The sequence below is a fragment of the Chionomys nivalis genome, chromosome 10 (genome assembly GCF_950005125.1).
Source record: "Chionomys nivalis chromosome 10, mChiNiv1.1, whole genome shotgun sequence".
In the NCBI taxonomy this organism is placed as follows: domain Eukaryota; kingdom Metazoa; phylum Chordata; class Mammalia; order Rodentia; family Cricetidae; genus Chionomys; species Chionomys nivalis.
In genome coordinates this window covers 68,448,317-68,472,203 of record NC_080095.1, presented here as the reverse complement: position 1 = coordinate 68,472,203, position 23,887 = coordinate 68,448,317, and the positions used below count along the sequence as shown (strand labels likewise).

Sequence of the window (23,887 nt, the reverse complement as noted above, 5' to 3'; positions counted from 1 at the left end):
GTAACATGACTGTTTAAAGAGTTGGTCAGACCTTTATGACATCATTCACCAAGAGAGATTCCATGAGTCTTTGTATTAGGAAAAGGCCAAAAATATGTAACCACAGAGAAATTGGGATCTCGTTATACAGAAATCGTGTTCTAGAATTACTATATAGTCGTATATACCAGTCACATTGAGCAAATAATGATTTGCAGCACACGGGATGATACGGTGATGCTACCCTCAGAAAAGGGCTGGGTCTCTCAGGTGCTGGTTTATTTTTTAATAAACCCAACAGTTAACAATAGCTGGCTGGGACTCTCAGGTGCTGGTTTATGTATTAATAAACCCAACAGTTAACAATAGCTGGCATCCATCACATTTGGGACAGGATAATGTAATTACAAGGGGACTTTAAAATTTTATTCTTACTGGTCTTTGTTTTACTTTTTAAACTACTTTAATATTTATTTAGGAATATGGGAATCCAGACAATTCTCTGTTAGGTGGAACTTTTAGGTGCACTGCAGGGCATCCCACAATCCTAGGATTTATTTTAATAATTAAATAGTCTTTCCAGTGCTAAAGAATCCTCAAATTCTTACACACTTTTTGATCTCTATTTGTTCTAAAAGTGAAAATTAACTACTATACTTTGAATGAAATGATTATAAATGACTTGATTGCAATCATGTACTGATTGAATTTAAGAAAAATGGTTAGAGATTTTTTTAAATTAAGATTAATGTTCTTACTTTCCTAGTAAAATGAATGAAAATAAGCCTGATGACTCACAAAATCTTGGTAAGTAACTATTTACAATATTTTTATTACAATAAAATTCATTTGAATAATGTCTAGCTATAAGAATGACTATTCTGATCATGCTTAGTATGTTCTATTATGATTGTCTTCATTTCCACATACTGAATGTGCTACCAGAGACATTTTTTCAGATTTATTTTTGTATATATTATGTGATTTGTCAGGCTTTGAATCTGTGAAAATTATTGTTTAAATTTTTCATGGTTTTTTCTTTGAAAATGAGGACAGTATAAGCAATAGACAAAAGTCTTTTTTTTTTTTTTTTTTTTTTTTTTTTGGTTTTTCGAGACAGGGTTTCTCTGTAGCTTTTGTGCCCGTCCCAGAACTAGCTCTTGTAGACCAGGCTGGCCTCGAACTCACAGAGATCCGCCTGCCTCTGCCTCCCGAGTGCTGGGATTAAAGGTGTGCGCTGCCACCGCCTGGCCTTTTTTTTTTTTTTTTTTTTTTTTTTTTTTGAGATGCGTCATCTTACTGAATATTGAACTCATTCATTTGACTCAACTGTCTAGCAAGGAATCCACCAGTTTCTGCCTCCTTGGTGTAGGAATTATGTACAACTGAGTCTGACTTTTTACAGGTGTTAGAGATTCAAACTTAGATTCTCATGTGTGTGTGATAAATATTATACCAAACGAGCCAACTCTCTAGTTACCTTAATATCCATCCTCTTGACGATCACTTTTAGTCTCTACCTTACTTTGAACAAGGAAATTTGTTCCTACCAATCCTCTATCCCCACATACCTTTGTCTTTTCTTGCTATGCCTCCTGAGTTATATCAGCAATGCCAGTAGTTTAGAAATTGTAGTGATTTATGTAATAATACTATTGTACACTTGCTTAATATACCCTTACTCTGACTTGGTTTCCCCTTGGATGAATACCTCTGGTTTTTTATTTAAATCAGTGTGCTTAATAGAAACCAGTATTTGTTCTGGTAAAGGTAATTTTTAAAAAGTAAATTTAATGAAGTAGCACAGTTTTAATGGATTTTAGTCTGCTATAAAAATGAATGCTTAATGGAGTATATTGGCCTTCTGGGCCCTTATCAATTCGACATCTTTCTAATGTATTGGTTATGAATGCACTCAAGGCCTCCAGCAGTCAGTTTTTGTTTTCTTGGGTCATCATGAGCATGGGCATGTCCATGGGTGCACACCTGACCCCTACTCTGCGGTATATATGTGAGCTTTTTAAGACCCTAACTCTTGTATATATCCATTGTCCTCCACTTCTTTCCTAGTTCTTTAGTCTGTCGATTGCTTGCCCTAGACTTCTGCAGCTAATGTTCTTATTTTAACCATAAGAGAATTCTGAGGCTGGCAAAAACAAACAGGCATTTGACACCATCCCTTCAGGAGCTACTACATAGATCAAAACATAATCACACTTATTTGAGAATGAGGTCTGTATCACTTTCTTTTGGACTGCCCTCTGAAACCATAGACATGAACTACCCAAGACCCTTGTCCAACTGGACAAAATTCTGCAGCTGGGGATTTGCAGTAGTGGGTAAAGTATTTGCTGTGCTCGTTCTGAACGCCAGAACTCACATGAAGTTAAGCATGGTGGCACATTGCTGTGCTCCTGGTGTCCCTACAAGAGGATGCGAGGCAGAGACGGCCTGGTGTGTGCAGCAGCCGATGGCAGAAGGTCCCTGCCATAAGCAAACTGGAAAGGGAGAGCTGAAGCACCCGAGGTTGTCCTCTGACCACCATTCACACGTGGACACACATCAAAGAAGCACTGATTCTATAAATTATTTTGTAATTTTAAGATAAATTTTATATTTACCTACTTTTTTGCTATTAGCTTGTATTTTCTGCCGAAAAAGTGATGACTGTCCCAATAAATACGGAGAAAAGAAAACTTACGAGAAATGGAATTTCAGTGTCCATTACTACTGTTTGGTAAGTAGACGCTCGTTCTAGAAGTGTGCACTAGAGAGGAAATAGATGACACTGACTTCTGAGAATTAGGTACATCACTTAGCTTCTGGAGCTTTTCCATATCTATATAAAATATCATTTTTATATTGGATTTTAAGGTCCTGAGATTACTTGGTGCATATAAAGACTTATCCTTACCTGTTTTATCTTTCTATTAAAAAGGAGAGAATGGTTAGAGCTCTAAGGGAAGTACCTTTTTACCACTTTTTGTTTCCTTTGTTGCTAGTGATCTGTCTCAGAAAAGACTTGTTAGACGGCTCAGGGGGTAGAAGAAAAGTATTTCATTTCATAGAGCAACTGGAAGGAGAAGCTCTGACCAAAGGCCATTAATATTAGTAGAAAAGAAATAGGCGGTAATGGGATTTGCTCAGGGGAAGAGCAAAGACTTCACTCGTAGATGGCTTCCCTTTGTTCCCCTTCGCTCTGCTGGCTTCCCATTTCAGAGAACCTGAAATGAAGCAAGTTCCTGGTGCCTTAGACCGTTAGCTTGCTATGGCTGCATTGAAACCAAGTTAGTTCTTTGTGAGTGCTATAGAAATTATTCCGAAATTTAACAGAAAAGCAATATTTATTCTCTGAATAGTTTTTGGCTGAGTCATTAATGTGACTCCAATTTAGATGTCACCCAGATACGTCTGAAGGCTTTACTAAGAAGCTGGAGAATCTCCCTCCAATGGCCGCTCATGCTTTTGGTCGTAGTTCCTTCTAGCTCCTTACTGCTAGACTTCTTAGAAGGACTGCTCACGGTACATCGTACAGGGGATGGGGGAGAGAGACCCTAGATGAAACCATTACCTGTCTAGTTTTCATTGTCATCATCACTTCTGCTTTATTGTCTGTGTTATATCCAAGACAGTGGTTGTTTCAGGTGCTTTTTCTGTTGCTGTGCTGTGTCCTGAGCAACTTGAAGGAGGCGACTGTGTTCTGGCCCCCAGTCCAGCCACAGTCTGTTATGGTGGAGAAGGCACAGTGGCAGGGCTTGAGAGCTGATCAGCAGAGAACAGAGAATACATACATACGTACGTACATGCACAGAGCTCAGCTCACTTGAGTTCTTCAGGGTCCCAGCCAGGGAACATTAACTCCCAATGCACAGGTCTTCCCACCCATGTTAGAGCTGTCACCATAATCGTCCCCGTTGACATGCAGGTTCTGTGACTGACAGTTAGCACCAGCCACTGTACTCTAGGAGTTCAGTATACTGGTAGATTCGTCTAAGAATCTAATCATTTCATACTGTGCCTTAAGAGAAAATTTCCACTTAACCTTTTTGTTTGTTTGTTTTGTTTTGTTTTGTTTTTTTTGTTTTGTTTTTCAAGACAGGGTTTCTCTGGTTTTGGAGCCTGTCCTGGAACTAGCTCTTGTAGACCAGGCTGGTCTCGAACTCACAAAGATCCGCCTGCCTCTGCCTCCCAAGTGCTGGGATTAAAGGTGTGCGCCACCACCACCCGGCACCTTTTATTTTTTTTATAAAGACTTTAGGAATTGTTTCTGTTAGTCATTTTCTTATACCCAAGTCTTAGACAAATATGTACTAGTTGTATTTCAGGATATTATTGAGACTAAAACTACTAATTGCAAACTCTGCTTTTATTGATGTGTTTTATATAGCATATTTACTAATATTAAAGCTTTAATTATAGTCTGACTTTTTTTTTTAAAGATTTATTTATTTATTTATTTATTTATTTATACAGTATCCTGCCTGTAGGCCAGAAGAGGGCACCAGATCTCATTATAGGTGGTTGTGAGCCACTACGTGGTTGCTGGGAATTGAACTCAGGACCTCTGGAAGAGCAGTCAGTGCTCTTAACCTCTGAGCCATCTCTCCAGCTCCTATAGTCTGACTTTTAATATAATTCTTCAAAAGAGTACTGTCTTAGTCACTGCTCTACTGCTGTGAAGAAATGCCATGAGAAAGGGAGCTCTTAGAAGAAAAAGCATTTAATTGGAAGCTTATTTACAGTTTCTAGGTTTAGTCCATAATCATGGCAGGGTACATGGTGGCAGGAAGTCAACGAGGTGTAGAGAAGTACCTGAGAGCTACACCCTGATCTGAAACCAGCCATGCACTTGGCTTGGGCTTTTTTTTTTTTTTTTTTAAATATTTATTTATTTATTATGGATACAATATTCTTTCTATGTGTATGCCTGCAGGCCAGAAGAGGGCACCAGACCCCATTAGATGGTTGTGAGCCACCATGTGGGTAGCTGGGATTGAACTCAGGTCCTTTGGAAGAGCAGGAAATGCTCTTAACCGCTGAGCCATCTCTCCAGCCCCCCTGGCTTGAGCTTTTGAAACCTCACAGCTCACCCCCAGTGACACACTTCCTCCAATGAGGCCACACCTCCTAATCCTTGTAATCCTTTCAAATAGTTCACTTCCACGTTGACTAAGAGTTCAAATAAATATATGAGCCATTCTTATTCAAACCACCACAAATGCTGATCTAGACTTAACCTTATTAAAATTGTATTTTGTTATGAACAGTATGAAAATCCTCCAGCACTACAGCGGACTGGAGTGCCAGGGTGTGGCTGATAAGGCTCTGACTGTCTGTTACTCAGATGTATACACCGTTAACATTCAGTGTCTTCAAAGTCAAGTGCTGTTAATTGCCTCTTATTGGCCATGAAAAAAATAGTAATGTATACATTTATTAATTCCAACCTTGTTTCTTGGAGTGCATTTCCTAATTGAGTATATATTCATAGTTAATGTCAAGTGGAATTTGGCAGAGAGGTAAAGAAGAAGAAGGAGTTTATGGCTTCCTAGTAGAAGACATCAAGAAGGAAGTCCATAGAGCTTCTAAACTGGTAAGTCATTGTTTTATTCCTTACACTAAGTTCCACAGATGCTGCTAGTGTTGCCTTGGAAAGTTTCTTTTATCAGTTCCTGTACTAGAAATTTATGGGTAAGGTATTTTATTCTAGTGGACATTTTTATCTAATATAAATTTTGATAAAACATTTTTATATTTTTGTAGAAGAAAGTCTAACCTACACTGATTAAAACTTAGCAGTAGGGAATTTCTAGTCGTCTTTTCTGTTATTTCGTTGACTTTTGGTTTTATTTCTAGTTTTTGAAGGAGGCCCACATGCTTTGCTCTTAGTCTCTTTCCCCCCAGCCCTCTTGTCTGCTTTCATTTATTCTATTAAAATTATTTTTATTGGCATATGTTAATTATGCATACATTGTGGAATTTTGGTTCATATATAATGTATTTGCCTCCATTTCCCTTGTATTCATGTGGGTCCCTTTTCACCAGTCCTTTATATTCATGTTCTTACTTATTCTTGTTTTTCCTGTTTACCTACTGCATTTTATTAAGATTACATAAAGCATCCGGGGTAAAGTTTATTTACAGGAGTTTGGGCTCCTTACAGTGGTATTACCACAAAAGAAAATCTTCCTTCTTCCTACTAACCATTAACTGCCTCTAGATACTCAGAAATGTATCCAAACTCCCTAGCTGCCTAAACACGCAGGGCATTGTAAGACCTACGAACTCCTCTCTCACACCATGGTAGGATGTTGACAGACCAGGCTTGTGCTGTGTGCTGATGGTCACAATTGCTGTGAGCGCGAGGACATGAGCAATGCCATGTTCCAAAGGTACCATTGTACCACAGTCTCCATCCGTCTTATGTCCCCGTGTTCTGTGATGTTCCCTGAGCCCACCCCCCTCTGGAACTATCTCTTACGGTTCCTGTCTTAGGGTTACTATTCCTGTTATGAAACATAACCAAAAGCAACTTGGAGAGGAAAGGGTTCATTGGGCTTATTCTCCCACATCAGTGTTCATTCAAAGAAGTCAGGATAGTGACTCAAAACAGGGCCAGAACATGGGGGCAGGAGAACAATGCAGGAGCCATGGAGGGGACCTGTGGGAGCATTCAGGCAGGAGGTAAGAATGCAGGGGCCATGGAGGATTGCTGCTTACTAGTGTGCTCTGTAACAATGAGGATGCCTGCTTGTAGGCGTTTCTGTCCCGCCTGGTACCCCAAAGCCGGCAAGCCCCAAAGAAAATCACACAGAGAGTCTGCATTACTTATAAACTGATTGGCCTATTAGCTCAGGCTACTTATTAGCTCTTGTAGCTTATATTAACCCATTATTCTGATCTATGCTAACCATGTGGCTTAGTACCTTTCACAGCCAGGGCAGATCACATGTTGCTTCTTCGGAGTCTGGGCAGGAGTGGGGGAATGGGCTTCCTCCTTCCTAGCTACATCCTGTCTGGTTGACCCACCTATACTTCCTGCCTGGCCAATCAGCGTTTATTTAAAACATGATTGACAGAATATAGACAATTCTCCCACACTAGCGCTCCTTCTGGCTTGCTGCAGCCTGCTGTTTTTATAGAACCCAGCATCACTAACCCTGAGGTGGCCCCACCCACATCAATCACTAATTAAGAAAATGCCCCATAAACTTCTCTACAGCTTGATTTTTCTGGAGGCCTTTTCTCCGTTAGGTTCCCTCCTCTCTAGCTTGTGTTGAGTTGGCATGACAGTAGCAGTTCCCTTTCTTTCATTTCTGTCGCTTTCATACACACTAAAATGAAGGATTTGCGTGTAAGAGAAAACACGCTGCAGTATGTATTTGCAGTTGACTTGTTTTGCTTAATGCAGTGGTTTCCATTTCTATCTATTTTTGTGCCAATGACAACAGTTTAGTTCTGCTAATCTGCAGTCCTTTAATGCAGATTCTCCTCACCCATGTACCTCAGTTGCTGAGACTGGAATGATGCTAAGGTAGAAATTACACAACTGTGTGGACTGGTGATTTTTTTTTTTTTGTCTCTGTAACTCTAATGATCTTTCTTTATGTGTCCTAAATTTAACTTCTTGCTTATTCAGTTGTTTTCGAAGCTTCCATATGATAACTATGGTATCTGCAAGGGAAAACCTAGTCTGTATTTGCTCTGAGTAGAAATAATGGCAGTTGAAGACTGAAAAGTTGAAAATACGAGAAGTTCTGAATGTGACACTTGAAATAATGATTTCCATAGTGAATAGCTTAGAAGATGTGATAATTTATCATTTTTTTCAAGTGGGGGCAAAGAACATTAAAATATTCAGGAACTCAGAGGTTGATACAAAAAATGCTGAAGCCACGAGTTGAAGTACAGAAAAAGCCTTTGATTGGGGTTCCAAAGTCTTGAGATGGAGGAATGTGTGCCATATGTGAAAATAAGGTGGATGGGAAGGTAAGGCAGTGTCATTCATGAAGGCTTGCAGAGGAAGCACACAAAAGCATTTATTGTAGTGGTGATAGTCACTGTTGGTGGTGAGTGGTTGGAATAAAAGGAGTTGATGGTAAAATAGAGTATCATGGGCTCTAGAGAAACATTGTGTGGTGGTTAGCATGAGCCAAAAGATCAAGGGTGCTGTAGGAGTTCCTACAGCCAGCAGCCTTTAAGTTACCCACCCACTTGGGCATGGCCTCTTATACTATATATGCTGATGTAAAACACACGTCCAACGTCTCTTCCGACTGAGGGATTTGGTTGCTTTCCCCGTTCTAGCAGAGAACTGTGATCTGTGAGTTTACCCCTAAATAAATAACCCTTTATTGTACTTAATTCTGAGCTAGTGTGGGAATTTTTTTTTTAGCGTCCATCTTCACAAGGGAGGATGCTATTATCAAAATTCCTTTACCTCTTAACAGCAAACTTGGAATTAGGGTAGTTTCCGTTGCATGTTTCTTTAGCTACCTATTTTCTTAAAACATCAAAATCCTCTGAGTACATTGGGCCTTTGAAAGCATCTTGACCTGAGCAGGAGTCCTCCCAACCCCATGTACTGTAAGCAGAGGTTTCTCTCCAGCCTGCCAGTTCCTGGATAACTTCTCAGACTTGATACTAATTAGAAATATTTGGCTGATGGCTCATGCTTATTACTAGCTAGCTCTTACATCTTAAATTAACCTGTGTTTATTAATCTATGTATTGCCACATGGCCAAGGTGTTTTCTCCCTGTCTTGCTTCCTCTTGAGTGGCTGGTGTCTCCCAGACTCCACCCTTCTTTGCCTGTATCTCTGCCAGGATTTCCCGCCTGGTTCTGTCCTGCTTTGCCATAGGCCAAAGCAGCTTTATTAACTAAAGAGAACAACACATTCACAGTGTACTGAAAGACCATCCCACAGCAACCTACCGTAGGATCCTCTCCAGGATCGTTCATATGGCCTGGATGAACCTATGAGATGGCAGTGAGTCTATAATCCCTCAATCATTGACCATTATCAGGGTTTCCAAGGTATTTTTAGGCTCAGATATATACTCGAATTACTATCTTCTGCATGTGCCACTATTATGGCACTTTTAGTGACTTTGGTCTTATTTCCCGGGACTGTCATAAGAAATTACAGAAATACAGTTCCTCACGAGTTTAGAGTTGAATGTTACAAAGTATAGTGTTGGGAGATTGGGAGCTTGCTAAAGATTATGAAGTGAATTCCTCCTGAGTGTTTATTCCCCTCCCTCCTGATGGTTGCTGGTAGCTTTCCATGTCCCTTGTTCACAAATAGTGTAACCCCAGGTCATCTTTTGTCTTCATATAGCCTGTTTTATTAGTGTCTGGTGTAGATGGAAGTTTTTGTCCTACCTGGTCCCAGAGACATTCAGTCCCAAAGAAACACACAGGTTTATATCAATTATAAACTATTTGACCTCTTAGTTCAGGCTTATTGTTAATAGCTCTTACAACTTAAATTAACCTGTAGTTCTCATCTGTGTTTAGCCACATGGTTTGGTACCTTTTCTCAGTAAGGCATTCTTACCTTGCTTCCTCTGTGTCTGACTAGTGACTGACTCTCTGCCTTTCCTTCTTCTCAAAATTCTGTAGTTTGGTTGCCCTGCCTATACTTCCTGCCTAGCTACTGGCCAGTCAGTGTTTTATTAAACCAATATGAATGACAAAACTCTACAGTATACAAGAGCATTATTCCACAGTACTTCCCCTTTTTTTCTTTTCAAAACAAGAGCCCTGAATCTAATCTCATTTGTTTAGCCTTTTTTCTGACCATTATCTGTTGTAAGAGGAGCGGGTCCTTTTGTTCCATCCTGCCCTGCTAGTTTACATCCAAAATAATCACACAGAAACTGTATTCATTTAAACACTGCCTGGCCCATTATTTCTAGCCTTTTACTGGCTAAGTCTCACATCTTAGTTTAACCCATCTCCATTAATGTGTATCGCCACTTGACTGTGGCTTACCGGCAGCATGAGTCTAACCAGTGTCCGTCCTGGGCAGGAGAACCATGGCGTCTGCCACATTGCCCTTCCCAGCCAGCATCCTGTTCCATCTACTCCACCTATCTAAATTTTGCCCTATCAAAAGGCCAAGGCAGTTTCTTTATCCAACCAATGAAAGCAATGCAAATACAGAAGGACCTCCTACACCAATTATCCATAACAACTTGTAACCAACACATGAAACAATGACAAACATCCATAATCCATTTTGGGGGGAATGTGTGCCTAGTTTTCTAGGCTACTACCTGATGATTGGGGACGCTAGTAATACTATGGGGACCCAAAGAAAATTTAGGACTATGGTCAAGTTCTGACTGGGGTATTCTGTGAGACTAGATCCTCTCAGTCAGCCTTGAAGTTGTTCTAGAACTCTGAAGACTACTGCAACAGAGATAACTCTGAAATGTTGGCTCATCTGGGCCATCTATTCCTATTGGAGATTTTTCACGGGGTCTTTCTTGATAAAACCTTACTATTTTTTTAACCCAGAATGAATCCACAGCGTATCATTTCCTGTGGAAGCAAAAGCAAAACAAAACCTCTTCAATGTAATATTCTTTTGACTTAAATTTTGAAGTCAAGGCATCAAAACAAAGGTTTGATTAATCCGGCAGCGTTAATAATAAAATGTCGTTTAGCAGCTATTGCTCCTTCCTCAGCAGTCAAGCAATTCAAAGACAATACAATAACATGCAGTAGCCATATTCTCTGTGTAGTTTCCATCTTTATGTGGCTTTTAAAAACTCTAAGTCTTTTATTTTTGTTTTTTAATTTTTGGTTCTTGATACAATGTTTCTCAGTGTATCTTTGGTTGCCCTGGAACTCACTCTGTAGACCAGACTGGCCTCTAACTCACAGAGATCCACCTGCCTCTGCCTCCCAAGTGCTGGGATTAAAGGCATACACCATCACACCTGGCTATTCTATTTGTTTTTTAGGACTTTCTCTGTCCTTTTTCTTTTCTCTACCAAGCCTACATATACTTTTTTAAATACTGTATAAACCATTTAGAGGGTTTTTGGGGCTTTATTTAGTCTTTATTGTATATCTCTTACCCTTTTGTGGCCGTATGAATCTTTAATGTGCTAAACAACATGGCTAGGATTAGTGGCAACTTTGGCGGCTGGCTCCACCACTCCTTGACTTCTTGAGAGTCTAGCTTCATGGTAGAGGTACTGGCAGGAGACACATTTATTGCCATAACTCTATGGAATTTCTAGGTCCATGCCAACACTAAGAAGCATGCTGCCAACTGCTCATAAACATCATTTAACTGTTTGGTAGCGGGGTCTCTTTAAAGAACTGTGCAGTTTTTTGCCACTGATGCTGAGTCAGGAAGTCTCTCTTAAAGGAGGTGTGCCTCTAACAGAGCCTACCTGAGAAAATGCTGCTACCAAGAAACCGTGCTTGACTTTATTCTTTTGTGTCTAGAATCCCTTCTCAAACTCTCTCAGGTTTTATGTAGGCGTAGTTTCCAAATGTTGGGCGACATTTGTAGATGGAAGTCCTGTAGCCATTCAGTCCCAAAGAAACACACAGAGGCTAATATTAATTATATAAACTCTTTAGCCTATTATTAGCTCAGGCTTATTAATTAGCTCTTACAACTTAAATTAACCCATAGTTTTTTGTTGTTGTTGTTGTTGTTTTTGGTTTTGGTTTTTCGAGACAGGGTTTTGTGGTTTTGGAGCCTGTCCTGGAACTAGCTCTTATAGACCAGGCTGGTCTTGAACTCACAGAGATCCACCTGCCTTTGCCTCCTGAGTGCTGGGATTAAAGGCATCACTACCGTGGCCCGGCTAACCCATAGTTCTTCTCTATGTTTAGCCATTGGCTTGGCATTCTTTTCTTGCTTCCTCTGCATCTGGCTGGTGACTGACTCTCTGCGTTTGCTCTTTCCAGTATTCTCTAGTCTGGTTGCCCAGCCTATACTTCCTGCCTAGCTACTGGCTAACAGCATTTTATCAAACCAGTATGAGTGACAAAACTTTACATTATACAAGAACATTATCCCACAGCAGTCTTGTGTTTTAACTCTGCCTTCATAAAGACACTAGTCAAAGGAGACCTTAAGATCTTGAATAATTATGTCTATAAGAACTGTGTTTCCATTTCCACTTCAGTTCACAGATACTGGCTTTTCTTTTTTTTTCTTTTTTCTTTTTTTTTTTTTTTTTTTTTTTTTTTTGGTTTTTCGAGACAGGGTTTCTCTGTAGTTTTGGTGCCCGTCCTGGAACTAGCTCTTGTAGACCAGGCTGGCCTCGAACTCCCAGAGATCCACCTGCCTCTGCCTCCCGAGTGCTAGGATTAAAGGCGTGTGCCACCACCGCCCGGCCAGATACTGGCTTTTCTAAATTTTAACATCCCTTAGGTGAGCAAGCCACGCCAATTTCCTTTCCAGTGCTGTAAGAAACGCCATAGTCAAAAACAGCGTGGAAGGGTTTCTTCTCTGTTAGCCCCGGCTGATCTCGAACTCAGAGATCCACTTGTCTATGCCTCCTGAGTGCTGGGATTAAAGGTGTGTGATAGTCATCGTCCCCGGCCAGTATATTTTACCTAAATTTCCATGTCACAGTCCAACTTGAGGGAAGGAACTCAAACAGAAACCTAGAAAAAGGAACAGAAGCCGAGTCCATGGAGGAATGCTGCTTACTGACTTGCTCTGCCTGCTTTCCTATACAACCCAGGATTACCTGCCCAGCCACCATAGGCTGATCCCCCAACACCAATCTCTGATAGTGAAAATGCCCCCAGAGTCTTGCCTGCAGGTCAATCTGATGGAGGCGTTTACCTCAATTGAATGAAGCTCCTTTTCTCTGAGCACTCTTAACGTCAAATTGACTAAAAAGAAAAGACCTACACAGCACATATCTTAGAATTTTTTCATTTGGATTAGGATAGAATATATTATCACTATGGCAATAATCTTCTGTCTCTCTACAAGGAATACTCATTAACTATTTGATTATGCTATTGTACTGATAATTTTAATATTCTCCTGTTTTTATATTTCTTTTAGAAGTGTGCAGTTTGCAAGAAAAATGGTGCTTCAATTGGATGTGTTGTGCCCAGATGTAAACGAAGTTACCACTTTCCCTGTGGACTTCAGAATGAATGTATTTTCCAGTTCACTGACAATTTTGCGTGAGTTATTTAACTGTTAATTAAGTGTTAAATATGAGGGGCTGGAATGATGAGTCAGCACTGTCTGCTCTTCCACGGGACCCAGATTTTATACCCAGCACCCAAGTGGCAGCTCACAACTCTCTGATACTTCAGTTCCAATGGATCCAGCTTTCTCTTAATGGCTTTTGGTGTCACCTAGCCTGTAATTGGTACAGAGATGTATATACTGGCAAAACATCTTGAAAACATTTAAAATTTTTTTAAGTAAGAAAATATAAATGTTAATAAATGTTAAAGAACAATGGTATAGCCGGGCGGTGGTGGCGCATGACTTTAATCCCAGCACTCGGGAGGCAGAGGCAGGTGGATCTCTGTGAGTTCAAAGCCAACTTGGTCTACAAGAGCTAGTTCCAGGATAGGCACCAAAGCTACAGAGAGACCCTGTCTCGAAAAAACAAAAAAAAAAAAAAAAAGAACAATGGTATATAAATAGCCCATGTAAATTTGCTTTTTAAAACTGTGCTAAATTTATAATACATACATAATATATATGTAAGATACATGATGTATTTGTATATAATATTGTATTGTATAATGCATGACTTCTTGGAGTAATTCCATCTGATCAAACTGCAGAGTTGCCATGTCTACAAAGGTCCTGAGGTTATTCACATCCAGCTTTCAACTCTAGAATGTACTAGGGCGCACATTTGTTTTAGATGTATTTGTAAAACAAAGGAATTTTCTGTAAATTACAGTGTTAACTGATTTATGGTTTTCTCCTCCTTATATATTCTTAAATAATTTCCATTTTTAGGTCATTTTGCTGGAAACATAGGCCAGTTCAAGCAATGACCTCCAATATGTATAGAGACTCTTTACCTTGTACCATCTGTTTGGAGTTCATCGATCCTATTCCTACTTACAGTGTCCTGCGAAGCCCCTGTTGTAAGAATGCTTGGTTTCACAGAGACTGTTTACAGGTAATGCAACTTTGCAGTTTTTGTTTCTATAATATAAAATCTGTTGCTTGCTTATTTGAATTTAAATCTGGTGCTGTCAATGTTATAGAATATCATAAAATATCAGAGTTACTGTCTTAGAGCCTATTTTACTATTGAGAGTTCTCAGTTTCCCTTAATAAATCTGTATTCGCTCTACTCAAATAAACAGTATAATAAAAACTGAAAATGGGGTCAGAGGTGTAGTTCAATGGTAGATTGCTTGCCAAGAGTGCACAAGGCCCCTGGGTTGAATGCGCATTAGAAGCCACCAGAATGCTAAACATTCAGTGTAATTGTAATGTCTTTATTTGGGGAAAATTCTTAAATATTTTGAAAGCGATACCAATTATTTAGTATTTTATATCTAATATACATATATTTGACATATATTTAGACAAAACAGTGCCAAATAACAAAAATTTACTTTTTAAAAATTGTTTTATAGAGCTGGGTGGTGGTGGTGCAGGCCTTAACTCCCAGCACTTGGGAGGCAGAGGCAGGCTCTAAAGCTACCCAGAGAAACCCTGTCTCACAAAACATAACAAAACAAAATATTGTTTATAAAGCTTAAATTTTATTTTATTTAGTAAAGTAAAATGTTTCTGGTCATTGTCCTTAATTCTTTTGAAAGGTATCAGGTATTAAATTACCCTATATTTACAAAAAAACTTAAAAGTACTAGAGTAATGAGGTATTGCAGCTTGACTGGTTTCTGCTTTTTTAAAAAATGTTCTCTTGAACGTTAATACTTAGGTTATTTAGTTAAAAGTGGTAAGTTGGAGCCTATTTTGTTGGAAATGGTTGTAAGTTTGTTCATTCTCAAACACAGATGTGTGTTAGTAGCAGGAAGTGCATTAATGAATGCCATCATGTTAGTAATAAAGCACAGAGAGGTCCTAGATTTGACCTAATGTTTTCATGAGTTTTAATAAAGACTTTGTCGTTGAAAAGTAGAAGCAGGGGCCTGGGATCTAGCGGTCTGTAGAGCTCTCTCTCACCCACCCCCAAGCTTGTCTGTGGTGAGATGTAAGACAGACCTTAGAAATAATGCTGCTAACAAAAACCATACTGCTGTTTTTAAAAAACGCATTTAGAATTCTATCCACATAGAAACTTGACTATTATCTGTCAATAAAGAGTTACTATTATAATTAGTTGCACACTAACTCTTCAGTCACTTTCTCTAAAAGGATCTATAGAGACTCTTGATTCTAGAGCTAAAATCAGAAATAGACCCGCTCTAGCTTACAGCACATGGTTAAACAATATCACTTCTAACTACTTGGATTGTCACATAGAGAAATTTGGTGAAAAGAGACTGGATATTAAAATGGCAAGAATGGTGTTTACTCAGTTTGTATTTCTCATCAGAGTCCAGGTGTCCTCCACGCGTTCTGTGCTTGCTGGTCAGTTTTGTCTCTGGTTTCTTTCCTTTTCTACCAGGTACTTTGTATCAGATCCCATGGTTAGTAAGACAGCATCTTCTCTCTGCACTAATTGAGGTATCCTAGCAACATGATTGTTCCCTCTCCCGTATTTCCTGTGTGTGCCCAACATGTGCTAGGCATCCAAGCTTCAGTCTTCTTCCTCTATTTCTTCTCCATCCTTCATCTGTCCCGCAGCCTTATCAGTCCAACTCCTATTTTTGTGTCTTTTTCTGTTGTAACCGCTGTCTCGCTGCTATAAGCTATTTATTGTTCCAGATACTGTATTTCTTATCAGTTTATGCTATCATTGAAGCTTTTCTTCTCCAGGATTTGATGCACCTGTTTAGTCTTATTACCTAGTTCAGTTTGGCCAGAATGTCATATCAAACATATTATTAATTACAGTATTCCTAATATCATGTTCTCTGTCTTGCCATGGAGACTTCTCTTAAAATGTCAGTACTTCCCTTTTAGGGGAGAAACAACACAGTTACAAATAAAAATAGTAATGCTTACATAATAATAAGCACTAGTTAAGTAACTGAAGATTTTTATTGTTTCTTCTTCTACTATGGAGGATAAAGCAATATTTAGGAAATGAAATTGTATTAACCGTCTGTGCTGGTTAGCTTTGGCAACATAACACAAGCTAGGTACACCTGGGAAGAGAGAGCCTCAGTTGTGGCTTCGCCTTCAACAGATTGGGCTATGAGCATGTCTATGGGGCATTGAGCACAGATGGTGGAGGAGGGTCCAGGCTACTGTTGACAGGGGCTACCCAAGCACACTTGCCCTGGGTTGTCCAGATCCTCTAGGCTCCTGCCCTGGATTTCTTCCCTCAGTGATGTGGGACCTGGGAATTGAAGACAAAATTCAACTCTTGTGAGTTGTTCTCACCCCTCTTTAATCATAGCAGCAGAAAGCAAGCTAGAAGAGTATTCAAGTTGCAGGAAATAAATCGGGGACTGCTGAAAGGTTAAGAATTAAGTGTTTGTGAGATGATTTTTAAACAGAAGGAAGTGCTCTCCATGTTGAAGGTGGTTGCTTATAGTTCTAAGAGCCATTGGCAGAGAAAATATTTTCATGCTAGAGTAAGGGAAAGATAGCATATGTTCTGTTAGTTATATGATTCACATCCTGATGAGAGATGCATTGCTAACAATAGATTTTCCATTTTCTGCTGTAGGTTCAAGCATTAAGTGCAGGAGTGTTTTTCTTTAGGTGTACACTATGCAATAATACCGACATCTTTCAGAAAGAGATGTTGAGAATGGGAATTCATATTCCTGAAAAGTGAGTAACATTTGGCTTTTTGACCAAAAACATTTAAATGTAGTATTTATTAATATTAAAAATAATTAATTTATATTTTAATAGTGATTGTGGCTAAGTAGCCATGTCACATGGTCAAGTGCCTTCTCCCAGGTGGCCAGTCTTGAAGAACAGGCACTGTGGTATCAGTGTCTTATTAGCTGCTGTGTTTCTTAGTTTCTCAGTTAAGTCCAGTTCTGCTGATTTATATAGCACCTTTAAGTTGGTATTCATAGATGACCTAAGACTGACTAAATGGGTTTAAAATGGAAAAGAATATTAGTAATGTCATACGACAAGAAATCCCAAGTAGTGGTTATAAACTTGAGAGGGGATCCCAGTCCTTGGGAGGCGGTAGGTGTGCAGGCGAGCATGGGCGGGAGTGAGAGGGAAAAAAGATCAAAACAAACACACTTCGTAATCCCAGCACTTGAGAAACTGGGGAAAGGTACTTTAGTTTGAAGCTAGCCTAGGGTATAACAACAAAATTAGAAATGAAATACTAGAAAAAATGCTAATACTAGGTCTTAAAAAGATTCTGTTTAACTTCTCACGTAGTGTTTGAAAGTTAGCTGTGAAACTGACTGTAAGGTAAAGTAGCAGTGGATTTCTATGTTCAGAAGATCAGCCTAAGAAGGCTAACTTTTGTCCTTGTTTCGAAATTATCAATTTCGTTAGACTAACACCTTTTTATATCTTACTTCATTATAGAGATGCATCCTGGGAATTAGAAGAAAATGCCTATGAAGATCTGTTACAGAGCCATAACCGCTGTGATGTTCGAAGATGTCATTGCAAAAAGGGACGAGACTATAATGAACCTAATAGGTATTTCCGCTGCGAGTTGCATTGCCTTTAGTTCTAACTAATACTGTAGATTATCTCAATAGTGAAATAGTTTTCCTCTTAGGATGTTTGAAGTTTTAGCTTAAGATCAAGTATGTTTATTAAGTACATATGTTTACAGAGAAATTTCTGTAATCAATATATTAACTTTTTTTAGTAAAATTTCATGAGTCTGTTCCAAGTTGAGGGGGTGCTATCAATGTAAATTACATACCACTCCTGTAACCAAGTGAAGACTGGGTGCTTCTTTAGAGCTAGAAGTCCAAGACCTAGGGACCTCTGACATCATCTTTAGAAGCTTTCCCTGGAGGTGATGCAGGTGGTTCCTCCTCATGTGTCCTCATTGTTGTCTCTATTATCTGTGGCCTAATCATGCAATAGTAAAAATATGTTCTTGTTCCTGCTAATGTAGTCTCCCTTAACATAGAAAGCTTAGGATGCTGAGAATTGTTTATCATGAAGTGATTCTCTTGTATCGACTCTTGCTTGTGAAGAATCATTGAGCACTGGCCAGCCTTTGAAGCTTCCTGTATATCGCAGGCCCCCAATCTACATCTCCTACCTGAGATTGCTATCCTTTTTTTACCTTCCCTCGTGGGACACATAAAGCTGTTCCCTGGATGCTTGCTTTATATTTAATTGTACTCCTTTCATCCTACTAAGACAAAGGTGGTATTGGTAAAAGCCAGCTTAGTGTGGTGTGGAGCGTGGGTCTAAAGCCAAGGTGACCTGGGTTGGAAACTTCACTCTAAGTATGAGCTTAGAAAAATTAGCCTATGTGATTAGTTTCCTCTTAAAGAATATACGTGACAGTGTTCTTTCCACTTTCAAAGTTGTAAAAGCTCAACATGTTATGTAAAGACTGAGAAGAGGGCCTGGTCTGTTATAAACTCTTCTTTTAGAGGCATGAGTATGACTGATGGTTTGAGGAGGGGTCAGGTACCAGTGCCCACACATACATGGGTTAGAAGACAGCTCCCTGACTTGACACCCATGTTTCCATATATTCAGGGAATGTATTTGTTTCTGCATTCTCGTAGCCACACAGTGTGAAAGAAGCTTTGTGTCCAATACCTTTGCTTTCTACTGTGTGCTGGCCAGTTTTATGTCAGCATGACAGAAAATACTCTTGAGAAGGGAGAACTCCATAAGTTTTCTTAATTAGTAATTGATCTGAGAGACCCACCCCATTGTGGGTGGTGTCATCCCTGTACTGGTAGTTCTGGGTTCTCTACGAGGCTGAACAAGTCACGAGGAGCAGTCCAGTAAGCAACACCCCTCTATGGCCTCTGCATCAGTTCCTGCCTCCAGGTTCCTGCCTGGTTCTCTCAGTGATGGTCCTATAAACACTTTCCTCCCCAAGTTAGTTTTGATCTTGGTTTTATCACAGCAGTCAAAACCCCTAATTTGTAGACCTATGTGGAGACAAGGAGAGGGGAACAGAGATGAGAGAGAATATGAATATGAGCCAGGAACAAACTCTAGATTTGACTGCAGTGCACGAAACCTGATGTCAGAGTAATACTTATTTGTTTGGTTTTGTTTGGTTTTGGAAATACTGAACAGTAGTTTGTTTCTTTGAATGTAATCTATCTCCAAATGTAAAGGAAAATGTTTGAGCCCTATTATAAATCTTTCTGATATTTGTATTCTTTCTGTGTGTGTGTGTGTATGCATGTTTTCATTTAGGTTTTTAAGTTCAGGATGTGTAGTGGAAGAGATTATAAACATTTAATGAAAGAGAGAAAATATTTTAGAGTCAGATGTGATAGGGCATTCTAGAACCCAGCACTAGGGAGGATGAGGTTGGAAGATCACTGGACCTGGAGTGCCTCGCTAGACCCTGCCTAAGTCACTCAGTACTTTGTGGAAGAAATGAAATCTTACAGGTGTAGTCTTTCCTTCCGTTGATAGGCTGGTATGGTGTCTGACTGGGCTGGACTTGAGGTGGTAATCGAATGGCATCCGGTCTCCCAGACATGCAAATAGACTTTTCTTTGTGTCCTCAGCAAATGGGAAGTAAAGCGCTGCCAGTGTTGTGGCTCTAGCGGAACACATGTAGCCTGCTCCTCGTTGCAGTTACTGGAACAAAACTGGGAGTGTTTGGACTGTAGAAGAATCAGCTACAGTGCAGGTAAAATCTTGTCTTTTTGAATAAAGTTGCTTTTGTTTAAGTGCATGTTGTTGAAAACGTTTGCCTGTGTATCTGTTAAGCTAACCTCAGGATTTAAATATGTAGATTTCCGAAAGGCCCCCAAACACCCATTAGCCAACTCTACTAATGTGACAGTTACTGATTGCCTGTTGGAAGAGCCGTCATCTAAGCTCCCCAGACAGTCAGCTGGAACCCATCATAAAGAATTACAGAGGTATGCGTTTTAATTTTAGAAAAATACAAAAATCGCTATGAAGGAAATTATGACTTCAGGTGCCACACACACTTAGGATATTAGCTGATTATACAGTTGTTTAGAAAAATGATTTTTCAAGGGTAGGACCAAACATGGGATGGATAAAGTCAGGAAAGGTGGGAGGAAACAGAATACCTCGGCATGGTCACATACTAGGGTCTCAGCTGCGTAATGAGTTTGAGACCATCCTGGGATACCTGAGGACACATATCATAAAGGAAGGGAGGAGTGAGTGGGGGAGGAAAAACAGAAAGCAAGGTAGCAGGCTACATTAATCAATTTTAGTAATTTTCTTATTTTATACTTTATACTATAAATTAATTTTAAAGATATAAACTGGAAAATATCTTTACAACATTATTTGATTTCAGACTAAAGCAAGACGTTCCGTTTTTAAGCGCACAGCGTCCCTCTGTAACAAAGTCGTGTTTAACACCAAGGTTGGTTTCTTGATGTTACAGCCATTGTTTACGTCATACACAGTTAATGGCAGGATACTCAGGCCAATAATTTCTCTTTGCTAATTCAACTGAAAAGCTCTCTCTAATAATTTGTTACTTTTAAATGAAAATGATTCATTGTGTTGTATTTATATAGTTTGAAAATAATTTTAATATTTAGATTTGCAAAGATGTTGCAGTACAGATAATTGATTGCTTGTTTCTGTTCCAATGTCCAGTCATGGCTTGAGGAGCAGCATTGACATTCCCAAGGATCAAGGAATCAGCTGCAATAATAAAATACGGCTACAGTCTTTGAGCAGGACAGTGTTAGAGAGATGATCCGTGCACATTGAGTTCTCCCTGCCGATGGAAAGCATAACTCGTGTGCTTCACATGCACGCTAACCCACAGAGGTTCTGATTGTGCAGACTTCACATGCACGCTAACCCACGGAGGTTCTGATTGATTGTACAGACTTCACATGCACACTAACCCACGGAGGTTCTGATTGTGCAGACTTGCCTTGGGGCTCACGCATTTGCCTTTTAATTAGTTCATAAATGATGCTATTGGTCTAGGTCTAGATACATAAGGGAGTGTGAGTTCTGTTGATAATTTCAGCTATATTATCAATTATAGCTGTACTATGGAAAGAACATTATTGCTGCAATCAGGTTGTTTTAGCTACTGGCCAGGAAGTAAAAATTTGAACTTCATACCCTTAAATTTGAGTCCACTGAATTAGATATTCAAATAATCATCAGTATTCTTGCAAACAATTATAAATTATTAGATGATTAGATTGGTGGAATTTAAAAGTAGGTAATCAGATTAACATTTTTGGATTTGGTTCTAGTATCATCAAAAGACTATCTCTTTGAACTTAAAAACAGAACAAACAAAAAGAACTGCAACTTTAATGTCTATCTGTTGTTTCACATAAACTGCTTTAAAGTAATGTTCTTTATTCAAATTTGTGTTTTCTAGGCAAGGCAGCAAGTTTAAGAGAGACATTTCAACAATATTGGTAGAATTAGGATTTCAAATTAAAAAGAAAACTAAGAGATTATGGATCAACAAAGCCAGTGTGTGGAGGAGTGCCTTAGAGCAGTTCCAGAGTCAGAAGTTTAACCCTTCATACACCATTGAAGTAGTATATATTAATGAAAATGAAAAATTTGGAAGAGAACATCCTGTATCAAAGCAGGAATTTCTGAGTCACTTAATGGAACATCTTGAAAATTCATCTTTGTTTGAAGGGTCTTTGTCAAAGAACTTGTCTCTCAATTCTCAAGGTAATTATTTATTATTATATGATGGTGAAACTCTGTCAACCAGTCACATCTAGTTAAGGTGTGGCTACCTGGAGCCCAGGAAAGAAAACTGGGAGGACCCAGATGCGCGCTCTTCCTGCCCACTCCCTCCGGACAGATAGGAAGTCGGACCTCCCACTCTTCCAGCATGAGTTTCCCCTTATAACCATTAAAATATAATTGTTATTCTTGAGCTGGCCTGGTTATTTATCGTACTGACCTAATTCTCAACACTTATACATACTGAAGATAGCTTGTATAGCCAAAACCAGAGAGTTGGTTTTAATTATGATTCTTTAGGTATATCTGGAATAAATAATTTCCATTTGTTGGTGAATGAGAATTTGATATTTTTAAAATAAAGATTTCAGAATATCTGGTTGGAGAAATGGCTCAGTGATTAAGAATGCTTGCTTTGCTTGCAGAGGACCTGAGTGTATTCCCAGCACCCACATCAAGCCAGTCATAACTACCAGAAAGTCCTGCTTCAGGTGGTCCAGCACCTGTGCCCTCTTCGGGCACCCTCTACCCTTATGCACACATGTAGACAGCATATAATTTTAAAAAAGCAATTCTTTTATCTGTATTATAGTAATCTGTTTAATGATTTCGTAACTATGTTAAACTTTATTTCCTGAATATCATTTGATTAGTGTCAGCAGATGAAATGGATAACTATTTGGAGTCTTCTTGTACATTTTGGTTTTTTGAGACAAGGGTCCTTAATGTAGCCTTGGCTGTCCTGCACTTTCTCTGTAGACCAGGCCGGTCTCATTTAGAGATCGGCCTGCCTCTGCCTCCCAAGTGTTGGGATTAACGGTGTGTGCCACCACACCTAGCCTTTGTTCTTTTTTATAATTAAGCATTGTGTGTGTGTGTGTGTGTGTCTGTTTACAACATGGAATTTGTGTTTAATTTTTATTATTCATGTGTAACTTGATTTTTTTTTTAATGCACTGAGAGGCATAGCCTAGAGTCTTGGAAACGCGAAGCAAGTGTGGGGCTGTTACCTTGGGATTGAGTCTTATATGTATTTTGTATATAAGGTTCCTCCCCCTTTGCTTTTTGTTGTTGTTGTTTGGTTTGGTTTTGTTTTGCTTTTTTGTTTTGTTTTGAGACAGGGTTTCTCTGTGTAGCCCTGGCTATACTAGAACTCCTCTGTAGACATGATTGGTCCTCAAACCCATCACAGAGATCTGGCTGCCTCTGTCTCTAAAGTGCTGCAATTAAAGGTTTTCTTTCAAAGATTTCTTATGTTCCTTTCTGCCTTTGCTGTTGGTAAAGATGTATTTTGGTTGAAATAAACACTTGAAAACAACAATTCCGTGTTCTTAAGAGTTTTTCCTACAACAAGGAAATTGAAAAGGAGTAAGATTTATTACATTTCAGTTTCTTCCTTTATCATTAACTGAAGCATAATTATTTTTTCTATTTATAGTGTAAATTTAGTTCTTTGCCCTCCCCCATACAGTGCTAAATAGTTATGTTAACTCTCAAGGTAGCTTTGGCACAGCGTAAAGCACAGAAATGTACTCTAAATCCTGATTCAAGTCTGCATGTAGCGACCTAGTAGCTTTCATTTCATTACCCTCTGTGCATATAAGTCTTTTCAGCTGTGGACTGTAGCTACAAATATGATTATTGTCAAAAATATACTTTAAGTGTTAGTTATTAATAAATTGTTTTAAAGAACTATTAAAGTATAAGCTAGCATTTATATATCTTTCTCAACCATCATAGTTGCTAACACATTGTAAATAACCTATTTAAAAGGTACTTAATGCTGTAACTGTGTGATATGGGAGTAAATCTATAAACAACCTTAAAAATGTTCATATCCTTTGATTCCCTAATGCCATATATATGAATTGATCTGATCAGATGATGTATTTGAGCAAGAATACGTAAACCGATAGTGATTGCAACATTATGTCTCACAGTTAAAAATGCCATAACCTGGATAGTCACAAGTAAGGGATGCTTTGTACTGC

General features: G+C 39.0%; 1 protein-coding gene across 4 annotated transcripts in view; it reads left to right on the top strand.

Annotated features, from left to right (window-relative positions):
* G2e3 (G2/M-phase specific E3 ubiquitin protein ligase) overlaps positions 1 to 23,887 on the top strand; it is a 40,054-nt gene that overhangs the window by 5,162 nt on the left and 11,005 nt on the right. For 3 of the 4 annotated variants that reach the window (XM_057782524.1, XM_057782521.1, XM_057782525.1), the window contains exons 2-12: positions 746 to 786; positions 2,619 to 2,716; positions 5,471 to 5,572; positions 13,035 to 13,159; positions 13,959 to 14,124; positions 16,759 to 16,865; positions 17,595 to 17,711; positions 19,739 to 19,863; positions 19,969 to 20,098; positions 20,512 to 20,580; positions 21,571 to 21,878. In XM_057782524.1, the coding sequence (XP_057638507.1) occupies positions 750 to 786; positions 2,619 to 2,716; positions 5,471 to 5,572; positions 13,035 to 13,159; positions 13,959 to 14,124; positions 16,759 to 16,865; positions 17,595 to 17,711; positions 19,739 to 19,863; positions 19,969 to 20,098; positions 20,512 to 20,580; positions 21,571 to 21,878 (1,384 nt within the window). In that variant the 5' untranslated portion in view covers positions 746 to 749. The remainder of the gene's footprint in view (positions 1 to 745; positions 787 to 2,618; positions 2,717 to 5,470; positions 5,573 to 13,034; positions 13,160 to 13,958; positions 14,125 to 16,758; positions 16,866 to 17,594; positions 17,712 to 19,738; positions 19,864 to 19,968; positions 20,099 to 20,511; positions 20,581 to 21,570; positions 21,879 to 23,887) is intronic. The other variant, XM_057782522.1, reaches the window with a different exon arrangement.